Genomic DNA, 15,824 nt, shown 5'->3' with positions numbered 1-15,824 from the left:
TCCAATGTTTCACCATCAAAAACCATAGGTAGGCAAGGTGATGAATATGTTAGTTACCTTGGTTTAATCATTCCATATTGTGTTTGTCTGTCTGTGTGTGTGTATATATATATAATATATATATAATCGTATCATAGCTCATAAATGTATGCAATTATGATTTGTCAATCAAAAATAACTAATTTTTTAAAATAGCTTTTTAAAAGTTTATCACTAATAATAGAACAGACATTTGTCTACTAATGTCTGTTCTCTGTATTTTAATCTTGTTCTTTTTTTCTTTAAGAGGTGGGGTCTCATTATGTTGCCCAGGCTGGCCCTGAACTCCTGGGCTCAAAAGATTCTCTTTCCTCAGCCTCCTGAGTAGCTGCGACTATAGGTCTGCACTATCCGGGCTTGAATCTTTATTCTTGATTAACTTTTTCTCCATTACATAAGTTCAGATAAATAATGGAATGGTTGATTACTCTAGTTTATTTCACGGCATTTCATAGGTACTTGCAGATCTTACATCTGCTTCAGAATAGAATTTTGGGTGAGATAATCTAGGGAAAATTATTATCATGGCCAGACTTGAGGCTTCCTGAGGGGACTGAGTCCAAAAAATAAGGAGGAAGCAACTTGTATTGGCCAAAAGGTGATTCTCACCTTGGAAGCAAGATACGGTTGGATGTGTCTATCTGGGGTAGCATACGAACACTTGGAGTAGGAAGGGAGCTTGGTGTCAAGCAAAAGTTCAGCCTTCCAAGGACACAACAAGGAGAAGCTCAAAATCTATCTTAAGGGGCCATTTCCCTGGAAACAAGCAACAAATTTTGAGAATCTGGACACAAAAACAGTAATGGCAAAGTAACCTTTATTTAACTGGTAGCAGGAGAGTCACAGCCTCAAATGCCAGAAAAGATGAAGTAAATCTGCAATGACTTCATACACCAGGATTCCTCCTGCCCAGAGCTGAAGATGTATCTTCAAGGAAACGTGATTAAAAGAAAATTGGTGCTTACCCAAGCAATGCCTCCATCCAGCAGGCACACACTCTGTCTATCATGAGTCAAGCCCTGATTCAAAGGATTTTTAACTGATAATTACACTAAGCATCTCCTATGCCAAGTAATGTGGCAAGTATTGTGAGGCAAATGCAAATCCCCTAATGTAAAAAGTTCATTCCAAGGTGAGCTGACCTTCTCAAAATGGGGGCTGTCAGATTCTCCATGCCAGGCTACAGGGGAGAAGGCTGAAGAAGAAGCACTCTACAAGTCAGTTTGCCTACAACTGACAATTAGAGCAAATGACTTGCAATACCAGGAGTACTTCAGACCCCATCAATCAGAATCTGACTGTCTTCATATCTGTCTCCTGTTCGTTTTTTCTAAGTTAATCCTGTCCCACAGTTATTAAAACCATCAATGCCCAGCCAACCTCCCAATCTAGCTGTCTTAGAGTAGACATTTGTTCATCCTGCAGACCCGTCTCTCTCACCCAAGATCCTCAGTGAAATCAGAGAGTGAGGGCAGAGGGATCTGTCTGGAGGGACAGAGATGTACATAATTAAAGTCACAACCATGGGTAAGGAGGCCCCAGGAGAAGCTGTTCGAGCAGAAGGAGGAGTGGAGCTCATGCAAGCACTCAAGGGAGAAGGGAAGGTCAGGTTCAGCTATAGCAACAAGAAGCTGATCCTACTGTAAGGTAAAGAAGCTGCTGAGAACACGATGTATCCTAGACAACTACTCAGGTCCCCAAGTGCCAAATCCCAAGGGATTTGAGGACGTTCGCTTGGGCTCTTCTTATTGGTTAATTCGATGTCTCCTCTTTTTCCCATGCAGAAGACATTCAGGTAAACCCAGAAAGCCTCATTTCTTGAGAAAGCCTCATGTTTTTCAAGAGTTTTCCTAATAGCACCAAGGAAGGTATGACTGGGAAGTCCAGCTGCTTGTGCAGGATATCTGCCAATGATTCACTTTCTTCTGGAGTATCACAGGTACAGCCCATCTAGGAGATGAGATTGCCAAATGGCACAGATGAAGTGGAGACATTATAGGAGTTCCAGTGAGTGCTGCGGGATCAGGATCGGTGACTCAATCTCTCAGGCCCAGAATATCCACTCTTGTAACATGCTGGTTACATCTTCACTGATGGTGGGTGGAAACAATGTTTCAGCCTTGAGTGCCAAGTTCTGAGGTTTGACAGGGGATTGCTGTTGAAGTACCATCTGCTGATCATTGAGTCGCCATGACCTCAGTGGTTTGTCAGGTTGCATAAGGTTCTCTTTGCATACTGAGATTTCACTGAGAAAGATCCTTGCTTTGGAAGCACTCCAAGACTCTTGGAGTTTCTCCCCAAACAGGTACTCTGCCTTGCCACCTCCCTGAGCAGCCCTTCGATGACTCCCTGTCTTCTGTGGAGCTTTTCAGTTACAGAAGCCCAAAGGGAATGTGTCCATTGTCTTGCACATAAAAACTCTTCTGAAGCTATAGCTACAGAGAATAAATAGGGGCAAAGGTGGGTAGGATGAGGCAGGAAGCAAGAAAGAAATAGACATAATACAAACCAAAGGGTGGTTTGGAGAGAAAAATGGAGTGAAGATATGGGTTGGAAAGGCAGCTGGGAAGCTCAAGGAGAACAGGAAGATGTCTGAGAAGAGGCTTATATAAAAAGATATCTTCTCACTCTAGGTCCACAAGGGCTGCAGGAGACCATCAGACCTCAGAAGGGCTGTGTGCCGTCCACCCTGGAAACCCCAGACCCTGACACTGACTTACGTGCTGGTGGCTACTGTGTGCGGCCTCCTCCTCAATACTGTCAGTGAACTCAGTGCTTGCATCTTCCGTGTCATCCCCTGCAGCCGCACCTGGAAATAAGTCCAGAAAAGAAATGTGATTCCCTTCACAGATGGCTCCCAGAAAGCAGGTAAAATTACACTCTTTCTGCTAGCCGCCTCTGATTTCTTCCTTTCTCCAAATACGTGGGGAAGAAATTCTCCCTAGCCAGCAGGGCTGGCAAGAAAAATAGAATCAAACTTTCTCATTGTATCACAGACAATTTCTTACTAATACTCAAGCCTGATCCTCACAGACCCATTCCTAAGGAGCCGACTGTCAGAGGCACTGGTTACCCCACTCCCATGTCAAGAAAGCCTGAATGATCCCCACCACCTGGCTACATAACAACTTTCCCTTCCATGACATGTGTCCGGCATGTCTAACCCTTTCCCCACGGAGTGCCTGGAGATTAGAGCTGCTCTGATTCTCTCAGCGGTATCTGTTGTTGGGATCAGTCGTGCATAGGGTGACAATCTCTCTGAAGAACTTCCCTTTGGGGGTCCTGTGTCCTAGTAAGTTTCAGGTCTAGTCAAGATTCAAGACACCCAGTGATTCATGTCCTCTAACCTCCCTTCCTCCTCGCCTGTCTCAGACTCTTATTCGATGCAGACACGCTTTGCCTGAAGGGTTCTTGCACTGCTTTATCCACACGGGATTTAACCCATCCTCTCATTCTCCAAAGACCGACGCAGCCACTCCAGGGCCCAAACATCTACACCTTGCTCTAGGGTACAAGAAGCTGCAGTCTGTGGTATGGGCAAAGGTCTAGGGCAGCACTGAGAGAACTTTCTGCAGTGACAGCAATGTTCTGTGCCAGTGTTGCCCCGTCAGTGGACACCATCATATATGGCTACTGAGCATCTGCAACGTGGGTAGTATGCCCACATTTCAAAGCATTTTATTTTATTTAAATTAACTTACATTTAAACGGCTACACATGGCTAGTGGCTCCCCTAGTGGACAGCACAAATCTAGGGTGCTTCTTCCTCTTTATATTGGTTAAAATTAAGACTATTCATACAATTTAAGACCAAGAACTATGTTTTACATTACTGTATTTTTCAGGAAGTGTAGAAATTTATTACGGTTAATTTATCAAAGAAAATTTACTGTGACCCTCGCCGTGTTTTATAGAACCTGCCCAACTTAAAGAATCTTGAAATCTTGTTCTGATCCTACCCTCAGCAACCAACCAGTTACAACTCCACCTCTGGCCACTGATGAACCTGGACCTCGAAGAGATCAGCTATTGTTTCCAAGGTCACACAACTAGCCCTGACAAGAGCTGTGCCAGCAAGTCAAGTCTCTGGATTCTGAGACAGAAGCCACTCACTGTTTCTTTGGTGACAAATCAGATCTTTATCTTTGCTTCTTCCTCCAAGACCAAAGAACCTTCTGCTGAGTTCAGAAATCCAGGCGTGAAAGGCTCTGCTTGAATCATGAGCGTTCACTACCCAATACAGCTGAGGTAAGCAGGGGCAGTGCACATCTACGCATTTGCAATGGCCCAGGCTGATCTCCTGGAAGTGCTAAGGGATCGTTAAGTGAGCTGTGATAACAGCTTAGGTTTCCTAATCTACATCATGAACTTTATGCTAACTTTGGATCAAGGGAGGATCCTGTTGAGTGAAGCCCTGTCCACAAGGCACCTCTACCACTCAGCATCCTAAGAGGTCTGTGGCAGACAGCGTACAATAAGAATTCCCATACATATTCATTCAAACCAACCCCAGAACCATCTCATTCAGGATACTAGCTGAGTAGAGGTGTGTGGACACATTCCTTAATCTTTGCCTGCTTTAAAAACGTACTGAACCCAGGATGCTAATTTACCTAGGACTTCCGTATCATGTTATGCTTACTTTGGAAAATCTTTCCCTGCACAACAGTGGCGATCACCATCTTTCGTGTTTTTCCAGCAAAGGAAATGAACTGTCTCACTCAGTGACAGAAAACAGACTGTTCACATTGTTTCTCTTTTGAACACGGGGGCAGGACCCTGTAGTTGAAGAAGGCTCAGCTCTGTGGGGTCAGGATCCTCATCCCCTCCCACTGTTGCTGGGTTGTGTAGCCATGCTGGGTCCACATCCCAGGGCCATTCCTGCCAGGTTCCAGAAGGGGATTAGAAAGGGTGACTGTCACTGGTCTTGAAGGTTTTTATCTGATGCTTTCTGCCCTCCGCTTATCTTTGGCAGCCTTTCTGGTATCACGTCTGCATTCTTAGATGATGTTCCTCCTTATTTCACTTAAAAGCAGGATGCTATGGTTCTGATCTCATAAGGAATTAGGTGGAGACAAATAAATGCTCATCTCATCTCCACAGTCTGCTACACAGGGGCTTTGTTTCTTCCCCTTCCTTCTCTAAGCTAGCTCACCGTCTTCTTCCATTATGGCAGCTTTAAGGGTTGCTCAGCCTTCTACCAATTTGAATTAAAATGCTGAAACTCTTTTTCCATGTTTGAGGGATAAAGCTAAAAAATGTATAGAAGATATGGGAATAAAAGAGTAAATTATCTCATGTGAGGTCCTGTATATAAAGTTCACATTAGACATCGTTTCACCATTTTCCATGTTTTAAAAAAATGAGAATTTCTCTTTTTGGGTGACACCCTTTTCTAAATTTTACAGCACAACAAAACACTATCTTCAGAACTAACCTGGAATTCTCTGAATTTCCAATTCAAAGGTACTTATGTTTTTATATTGATGACTCTTGCACTTACTTTTTGATAAAATACAAAATAGTCTGCCACCTGTACATTCTCTAAAAGCTGAGAATCTGTTCATTTAAAGTTAACTTTCTTCTTCGACATTACGTTTCACATGTTAGACCGGCAATTTTATTAAAAACTTTTATTTGAGGCTTTAATAAAAGTTCTCAACTTGTGGTTCTTCGAAGTGTCTAGGCTCTGAACAACACAAAATGGAGGTGATACCAAAATGTCCCTTGTTTAGATTTAGAAAATTATTTTCTATCAGCTTATCTAAAGCTACAAAGTACATAAAAAATAAGCCTTTAAAACATAAGACCACAAAATCCTTGGGTGAAAACTTCAGCATTATGCAAAAATAAGGTAGTCTTATCACTGAGGCAAAAATTCATACTTTTGTAGAATTTTTAAACGGAGTATAGCGTAATAATTAAGAACATGAACTATGGAGACAGACTGTCTAGATTTGAATTGTGCTTTTTTCATTATTTGTATTACTTTAGGCAAGTCATACCCTGTCCATAACTAAGTTTCTTCATTTAATTAGGGTTAAGAGCACTATCCACTCCAAACTGCTGTGAACTTCAAGGGGTTTGCTGATTTTGAAGTGCTTAGAACAGTGCTTGGTACACAGTGTGTACTCAGTAAGCATCATCCTTAAACAATGGTGTTATTATTGCTATTGTTAGTAAACTGAAGTGGCCACAGGCTTGGAAGTTGAAGGCTGAGAAAGCTGAAGACCACAGAACCTAAACATCGTCAGCAGAAGGAATTCTTATACCTGATGTTATTATTTGGATGATCTTGATTGATTCTACCTACACGTCTTCATTTCTGAATACTTGTTTCCCCAGCAGGAGGCCTGAAATAATACTCTTTGCTCTCTGTCTTACAGGACATTGAAAAAGTAAAGAGCTGCCAGTAGAGTAGGCTGAACTCTTTGGAACAGGTGCCTTACAAAAAGGATTAATCTCAGTAAATGATAATTGTCTTGAAACTGCAACATGCATAAATAAGCCTTGAGAGAAAACTCATGACTTATTTTTTTTTTGTGTGGTCTTGTTTTGTTTTGCTTTAGAGATAAGGTCTCACTACTTTGCCCAGTCTGGTCTTGAACTGCTGGGCTCAAGGGATCCTCCCACCTCAGCCTCCAAGTACCTGACTGCAGGTACATGCTACCACACCTGGCTCATGACGTATTAATTCTTTAGTAACGAGTCCAAACTGAGTGGAATCAAGACCATTTCCCCCAAATTCTACTCTGTACTCATCATGATTTCCCTTTAAGCCATTAATATGGGACCAACAGAAAAGGAGTGATGTTTTCCATGTAGTTACTGAGAACATAGCAAGAGGTCATTTTATCAGTTTTAAAAGGTGATCTGAAGAACCAAAAAGGCCAGATCATAATCTAAAATACTTTTGTGGGTATGAAATCCCACTAGAATTCTGGAAAGAGTTTCTCCTTCTCTAAAAGGGTAATTTTTCAATACAACTACAGTCTTCTATCCTTAGGCGAACCAAGGCACAGGCAAATTAGGACTCCTGGGCAGGCCAGAGACATGACCGCTGTACCTATTCTGTGATGCCATAATTGTGAACGAACGTCAAGAGATTATTCCTGCTCCTGGTCTCTTTTTTTCTTTGAAGAACATGAGAAACAGGCTTTTCTAAGAATGTTTAGAGATAGCACCACCCACCACAGTTGGCTCCTCAAACCTGTCATGCTTTCTGCTATTCTCCTACAGCAAAGAAAGCAAAGAAGGGCTCTTAAGGTAAAGAAGCCTATGTTACATTTCTGGTGAAAGTGTAATACTTTAGTCTCACTTCTTTGACAGGAGAAAGATTCGGGTTTCTTCTTCCTTCCTTTAGTTAAATAAATGCTGATTCTATGAGCCTTGCTCTGGCTTGGAATTTAGTAAATAATCAATAGACTGATTCTCCTATAAAGGGAAAAAAGGATACAAGCTTTCTCTGCTTCTTTTTTTTTTTTTAAATAAATCTCTTAAGAATGAAACCAAATAGTTTCTGTTGGCCTTTGATAATTTTATTGGATAAGTAACAATTTTTTGGGTCTCAACTAAGATAACTAAAATTCTAACACTTATATATAAAAAAGTACACTCAATTTCAGCACAAATGTTAACACAAATTAACAGCACGGTGCCATGGAGAAATGAAAAATATACAGCTTATTTTGGTGGGGAAATAGTCCTGGAAACAACACAATGCCAAGTTTCTAATCATTTAACATATCACTCACCTCCTTCTTCATCTGCAGTTATGAATCACTTTTTATTACTTATTTATTTATCTGTGACCGAGTTTCACGCTTCTTGCCCAGGCTGGAGTGCAATGGTGTGATCTCAGCTCACTGCAACCTCCACCTCCCAGGTTCAAGTGTGAAGTTATGAATCACTTTAAATATTCTCAACAGCCCACAAAATTTTAAGTAAAAACTAGTAAGACTTCATGGACATTGATAGAAACTCATAATTATCAAACATGCTGGTATATACACGTCTCCAAAGGTTATAGATTGAAAGAGGTCAGTATCTTGAAGCTATGACTTTGCTTATTATAAAAAGAAGCACTACATATTCATGTTATATACTGAAAGTACACCTACAAGGAAGCCTATTTGGTTTATGTACTTAAAACCCCTATTCTTCGTATTATTTTAAATAAAACATTATCTGATGTTGCTGAACCTTCCATCTCACCCCTCCAGTTTTACTAAGAGGAAAACAGTATGATAAAGATTTTTACTTCTGGAATTTGACTTTAAGCAACAAAAAGGGAGAGTAACACAAAAATAGTATATCACCGTATAAGTTTAATTATTCTCATTTGAAACGTGGTAGAATTAGTATTTCTAGGACCACAGTTTTGTGTTTCCTTCCATTTCCCATTCTTTGTTGGAGGCAAGTTACATGCTTTTTTTTTTTTTTTTTTTTTAAGAAAACTCATCCTGGCTCAGGCGATTATACAGGAAGAAGTTGAAGACTTACCTTCTGTTAGCACTTAGACTACTTAAAAGCAACAGGCTTGTTATTTGATCATAATAAAGTTTTAACAAAACTTTATTATGGTGCAAATGGTGAGAAAGTGGCTTAAATCCACATTCTAAAACACATGAAAGCTGAAATCATTACCCTACAGAAATCACTCCAGTGTATTATCCTATTGGCTCATTCTTTGTTTATAACTGTTTTGCCACATTCATGTTCCATATTTCCAGCTATTCTTTCTATGGTACAAATGGTTCCAAGCTACCAAAGAGAAAAGAAAAGCTCACTGAGCTTTAACCCTGAGAGAACCAAGAAAATTCTCTGTGCTTGTATCTCACAGGATGTGTGTAGAAAAGAAAACTAATTTAATTAGTTCTATCTCTAGTTCAACTTCTGCAAGGTAAAATGGAAGATGGACATTAAGTATGTGGGTTACTAATATTTCTTCCTAGCTTCACGGGAAGTCTATCACCTTTCCTTGCAGGATACGGACTGTAAACCTGCAGAACACGACACGAGGCTCTATTTGAAAAGCCCACGTGAGCTTTTCAGGGATGCCAAATGTCAAGATTCTGTGACTATTTCACATAAAAAGGCCACTAAACGGGAAAACAAGTTCATCCTATCAATGGGAACTAGAGTTTTCTAACACTACCTCAAGAAAAGAAAAAGTTATTAAATGATTGTTCTAAGGCTTATAGTCCAAAGGAAAGCGACTTTAGGTAGCTCAGTCAACCTTTATTTCTCAATGAAACGGACAATTTTCAGCAGAATGTGATCTGCTCCTCCTTTCCACAATCAGACAATCAGAAGACTCCAGATCCAACTGGAAGATCAACATAGAGAGAACTGAAATCAGTTTTCTTGAACTGTTCTTGAAGCTATAAGCCAAATATGTCATGACCCAGACACTGAATGAGGAGGATAAATGAGCATAGAAAATGATAGGTCTTTTATGCATATTTGCCACACAGTTTATTATACTAGAGAACCCTCAAGGAAACTAATTTGTATGGTTAGGAACTAATATCCTACACAGGTTAAGATCTTCTGGATCCTTAATAGATCTCTTGCTATAAATAATGTAACAGAAATATCTTTTAAAAATATAAATAAGGAAAAATGTAATTCCCCTAAGAAGCAAAGATACTAAAAATATTCCTGCTGTCCACAACTGAATGAAGAGAAAAGGGTGTGGAGAAGGTTGGGTGACACTATCAAAGGAAAACCCTGACATTCTAACGTAGCCCAATAATGTCTTTGCAAAAAAGCTATAACTTGGCTATCTGAAAAGAGAACATCAGGGGAATGTTGACTTATACTAGGTACTAATAATCATCAAATTTCAATACTGAGGGACAGCAGCGGGTGGGGAGGTTGGGAGGGATAACATTGGGAGAAATGCCGGATGTAGGTGACGGGGGGATGGAGGCAGCAAACCCCCATGGCGTGTGTACCTGTGCAACAATACTGCAAGATCTGCACATGTACCCCAGAACTTAAAGTACAATAAAAAAAAAAAAACTTTCAACAGAAAACAGTTTGGGGATAGCATCTGTCTAAGGACGCCCATTTCATTCATTAAATAAGTCCTCTTGGAGGTTCTTTTCAACTCTATAGTTCCAAAACCTACAGACTTTCACCTACTCTCAACTCTTACAACCATCACTCTGCATTATTTGCTATTAAAGGAAACAGAGAAAAACAAAATCTATAATATGAATTTTTTTCTCAATTTAAGTTCTATGCTTCCAATTAAGCATGACCTAAGTAAAAATTTACTTCATTATTTTTATATGAAGATTATTTTTATTCAAGTACAAGGTTCTATAAGCACATGATGCTTTATCTACAATTACTGTGATGTTGAAAAATGACTAGCAAAGGTAGAATAACCCAGTATAGCACCTGAAAATGGAATATTATCTCATGTTACGTATGACTGATGTGTCCAAGCACAGCACGATCTATATATGGATTATGAACATTTATCACACCCATGCTCTCTAATCAAATGGCAAATTATCACACAGAATTGTTAGACCAGCAAGCTCTCTCCAGATAGCTCTATTTGTAAGCCTCATTCCAGCTATCTAGATCAGAAAAAGTTAGTACCATATTTTAGTTACATTTATGACATTAAGGTCAGACTTTTTTTATCTTTCTATCAGTCTACTCTTGCTGGAGGTTGACAGAAATAGGAGTGATTATTGACATAAACTGTAATCACTATGAGCCATTAGAAATCAAGATTCACCCAGAGTGGAATCTTAACTGCAGACTCAGACAGCTTCCTTCGTCTATTAGTAAAATTAAGGAAAAATGTTCCCTAAATGTCTTGTAATGACAGGACAAATTCGTTTTTGATAGGTTGATATTTCTACAGCTCCACTACCTTCATTCTTACTTCTGGAAAGTTACAAAAAATTTTGTGCAAGAAAGGGTCTCTTAAAATTGGGAGACTAAGAAAAGTGGATGGATCTGCCTATACTTCTTATCTCCTTCCTTAAATGACTCCTTTTTCCTCAAAAGTCATTGAAATTGAAATGACAGATTCATTAAGAGTAACGATTATGGCTATCGATCTTTTGCAAATTACTTAATCAGATTTCAGAGTGCTTCTCCAGGAGAACATTTTCTTCCTGTCCACTCTAGTTTGACTGATGCTCTGTTACAGACACAGCTAAAGTTACAGAAACAGATGAAATTTAGGATGTAATACAAGCCATGTCAACATGTGAAAGAAGTAGTATCATGTAAAAAAAAAAAAGGGAAGGAAAAAAATCAGTGTGCTCCACTTAGTTTAGAAAGAGTCACATTTATTGTGCTAGAAAGCCTCAATCCCTGTTCTGAATTCCAGGTTTAAAGTAACTGAAATCTCAGCTTCTAACTAGGAAACTTACAACCAGCAGAAATAAAAACAAATTCATGATGCTGAACCCACAAAGCTAAAAGCAATCTTGGTTACTTTTCACACTCTTGACATTCAAGACATCAGAGATGCAATCTCCAGTGCCCCTCTCCTTTTACCTGTGATGTTGCCACAAGCAAGCATTGAGACAGCGATTTCTAAATGATGCAAGCACTTCAAAGCCCGAAGCCTATTACTCACTTTTATATGGAGAAATGTACACAGACTAAATAGTGAAAAAAAACAGGACCCTATCTAGCGCCACAAATGGAAGAAGCAATACCCTCCTCTGGCTATAATGAGTTATTTAGTGAAACACTGAATGTAAAGAGGGATACTACATTTGAAATTATCTTCGTAAACAGAGAATTGTGACTCTGGAAGACCATTCTGGAAGTCACACTGTGACTAAATAGCATGACCTTGGTTTTAAAACACTCAAAGGAATGAATAAAGAAGAAAAATTAAATAGAATTTAATCTGTACCTAATAGCTAATCTCACTAGTGTACAAGCATCAGTCTGACACAGTATTAGAGGTAAAGGTTCACTATGATTCACTTTCACAGCTTTGGACTCCGTTCCTTAACTTGACCTTCCCAATACCTGCAGTCTACAATTACAAGACTACTCTCCTGGTTTTGATTACCTTCTGATAAGGACTGTATCACTCGTGTGAAGTCACTCTTATAGACTCTCAATCTCTTTCTTGCTCTCTCATCTTAAAACTTATATTCTTTTGATTTAAAAAATGCTCTCACTCAAAGAGGAGTTGACTGAATGGCAAAAATAATACACACACATGCATTTATGACATGATATGGAACATATGAAATGGATTGTGAAAGTGGGGGAGGAATAAACTTTATTGGCCCACAGAAGGGATGAGGGAATGAGGAGGGGCTAGGGATAAGAATGAATAAAAGTGAAAAACTAAAACAAAATGATTTAAAATGTGCAAATACACTTTGCAACCTCCACCATTCAATTTAGGGATTGATATGTATGTACAGTGAGATCCGTGTAGGCTAAAGTGAGTTTCACTTTGTAGTTGATGCTACTTGTACCAGTTCTATCATTAGTAAGTCACCATTTAATTCTGCCAAAGTCAGACAGGGATCTTTCTGGTTAGTGCAAACAAGGTTTCCATCCTGGGCTGCAGTCAGACCCGCCAGTGCTCAGTAGGCATGCTTGTGATGAATGCGCACACCTTCCAGTTCCCCACCTCCAATGGCGGCCAGGGTCTCCAGCCTGTTTAAGCGCTCCAGGCTTCTTCCAAGAAGTTCTTCTAGCCGACTGCGTAACACCTGAGCCCCTTCCAGTTCCACCTGCAGACTTCGGTCTCTCTCAGAGCTGATTAAACATGCCATACGGAAGGAAAACGGATTAGCCATCAACTGTAGTGAGTCCACATTTGCTTCCAAAGAACCATCAATGCCACTTTGAGCCACATGACTTTCTAAAGTAATCCTTCTCCAGGACACAATAAATGAATGCAGTCTCTTGTGTGGCATTTGTGTTCACTGCTGGCAGATTATCAAGGACTGTTCCTTTTTAAAAAGCAGGCCCCTTATGCTAGATTCTGGGACAATTTCACATGAAATTATAGCTCACACCGCAATAGCCCAAGCAAGAGAAATCTCGTTATTTGACTAAAAGCTTTTGTTTCTGAAAAACTAAAACCCAGGAAAAACTAAATATAAACCAGAGCAAGACTGAGCCAAGTAGAACTATTACTGAAGGTGTCTGTCTTCACATTTGCTACCAAACTTGACGGTGTGAAACGGAATCTGATTCACAAAAACTAAAGCTCTAGAGGTTCTTTGAAAAGTAACACAATCAACTGGTCCTATCATACTTTTCCTCTGCCTTCATTTTCCTGGTAGAAAGAAAACATTTTTAAAGCCCAACAATAAATTAGAAGAAACTGAATAGTAAAAGAAAAAACAAAAACTAAAAACAAAAATTGAAAAAGAGTAAAAGGTACTAAAAAGGAAGGCAAAATGAGAAAAAAAATGAAGAGAATATAAAATGATCCAGAGAGGTATCATATATATGACCAAAACCAAGAGGCAGAAGAAAAGATATTCATCATGATGGCTATCGGTGGTCCCGGGGTGATATCAGCCATTCTAATGAATAGATCTTCTTCAACGACATTAAATGAATATCAGTGCCCTTTATAGCCTTACTTTTTTTTTTTTTGAGACGGAGTCTCTCTTTGTCGCCAGGCTGGAGTGCAGTGGTGCAACCTTGTCTCACTGCAACCTCCGCCTCCAGGTTCAAGGAATTCTCCTGCCTCAGCCTCCTGAGTAGCTGGGACTACAGGTGTGCACTACCATGCCCAGTGAATTCCTGTATTTTCAGTAGAGTCAGGGAGTAGCCTTACTTTTATAATAGAACAGCCTTTAGCATGGATCACAAAAGGAAAGGAACATACATTGAGTGCTGACTATATGCAAGGCATTGTTTTAGACACCAAAGCTGTCTTCTCATTTAATCTCTGCAATCGCTGTGTGAAACAGGCACTATTCCGGACTTAAGATTTTGACACTGAGGCTCAGAGCAATCCATAAAACAAATGACAACGTGGGTAGCCCCAGTCATTGTCCCTGTTTTTTCCCCCTCTTCAGTATCATAAGCATCTGCACTTAAGAATAAAAGGCATAAAAAGAATACAATAGTAAAAGAAATAAAAATGTTAACAAAGAATAAAAGGAAAAATAGCCACTCTCTTACCTCTCTGGATGGGCGTGGAACTTCACCAGACTGCTATAGAGCTGTCTCTCTGCTTGTAAGGCCTCATTGAGCCGACTCCGTTCATCTACTAGTCCTTCTAGCATCAGCAGTAACTAAGAAAAGAAGAGAGAAGAAGCAATATGCAAATGGCATGGTGAGACATGAGGCCACAGTTAATCCTGAGGAATAAGAAAATGCATTAGCATGTAATAGGACCTAAAAAGTCCACTATCTTGGTACATAACCTTTTGATAGTATTTTATAGTTTTCAAATCAATGTCAATGTCATATTCGTTATTTTTTTTTATCTTTAAAACCCTGTATGGTGGAATTCAAAAAAGGGAGCAAAAAGAAGAAAAAGGAGAGAGAAGTTAGAAGCACAGGAAAGCAGCTAAGAGAAAGGAGTAAGAGGGAAACATATATAATAGGACTTACGAGTATTCTTCATTCATTCAGTAAGTATTTATTGAACACCTTCTATGGGACAGACGCTGTTCTAGGCTCTAAGGGAAAGCCTACTATCTAGTGGAGGGAAAAGACATTCATTACTCATGGACGTGTGCCATTGTGAGTGTAATAGTGCTGTAAAGATAATGTATAACCAACAGAGAGTTGTTTAAGGTAGTGTTAAAAGCTAGAATGGAGTGCAGTGAGTAGTTAGTGAGAAAAATGATAAAGGAGACACGGAGTACAGGCAAGTAAGTCTTTTGGAAAAGTCTGGCATTGAAGAAAGGTTAAATGGGGCTGTAGCTACAAAGACATTTGAGGGAGGCAAAGGCAGGGGTTTCTTTCTCTTTTTTTAAACTGGGAGAGATTTGAACATGCTTAAATGCAGATAGAAGAGAAAGATTCAGTTGAGAGGGAGGTGACTGATGAACGAGTGTGAGGGATAACTACTGGCATGTGTCCAAAAGAACTGCTGCTCTTTTCAGAACCACATGTCAGAAAGATGCATCTATAGCTACTACTGACCAAACTAGGAAACTTTAGAGCACAGTTTCTCAATGAAATACCATCTATGAAAAACCAATATCATGGTTTATTTCACAGTAGAAAAATAAGGTTTGTGCTGGGCATGGTGGTTTGCACCTGTAGCTCCAGCTACTCAGGAGGCTGAGGCAGGAAGATTCCTTGAGCCCCAGAGTTTGAAGCTGCGGTGAGCCATGATCATACCATTGCATTTCCACTTGGGTGGCACAGTGAGACCCTGTCTCAATGTGCTGACTCATGCCTGTATGTAATTCTAGCATTTTGAGGGGCAGAGGAGGGTGGATCACTTGGGGTCAGGAGTTCAAGACCAGCCTAACATGGTGAAACTACTAAAAAAAAGAAAAAAAAATCCTTTTCTCTCTCTCTCTCTCTATATATATATACACATACACATATATACATATATATGTGTGTGTGTGGGGGGTCTACATTCCAATGACTTACCTGTTGTCTTCGGTTTCCTGAAATGTCTTGACCCTGGGATTCTATCGTAGCAACTTTCTCCCTAAGAAGTAATACTTCCTGGGTCAGGCGTTCCATAGCTGGTATGTCTTCAGGATCAACTAGTTGCATTTGCAGGTCCTAGAAGTCAAAAAATAAGGGTAAACGTGAAAATGGTAACAAAAGGGTTATTCGGCCAAGGG

The 15,824-nt window shown here is 39.8% G+C and overlaps 1 protein-coding gene across 1 annotated transcript in view; it reads right to left on the bottom strand.

Moving 5' to 3' along the window:
- Positions 1-15,824, bottom strand: part of LOC100395293 (myomegalin) — a 201,819-nt gene that overhangs the window by 38,944 nt on the left and 147,051 nt on the right. Inside the window, 4 exon segments of the mRNA XM_078332881.1 lie at positions 2,760-2,848; positions 12,662-12,804; positions 14,191-14,303; positions 15,625-15,762. Of these exon segments, the coding sequence (XP_078189007.1) occupies positions 2,760-2,848; positions 12,662-12,804; positions 14,191-14,303; positions 15,625-15,762 (483 nt within the window).

Source organism: Callithrix jacchus, chromosome 7 (assembly GCF_049354715.1).
Source record: "Callithrix jacchus isolate 240 chromosome 7, calJac240_pri, whole genome shotgun sequence".
NCBI classification, from domain to species: Eukaryota; Metazoa; Chordata; class Mammalia; order Primates; family Cebidae; genus Callithrix; species Callithrix jacchus.
This window is presented reverse-complemented; position numbering and strand designations above follow the sequence as displayed.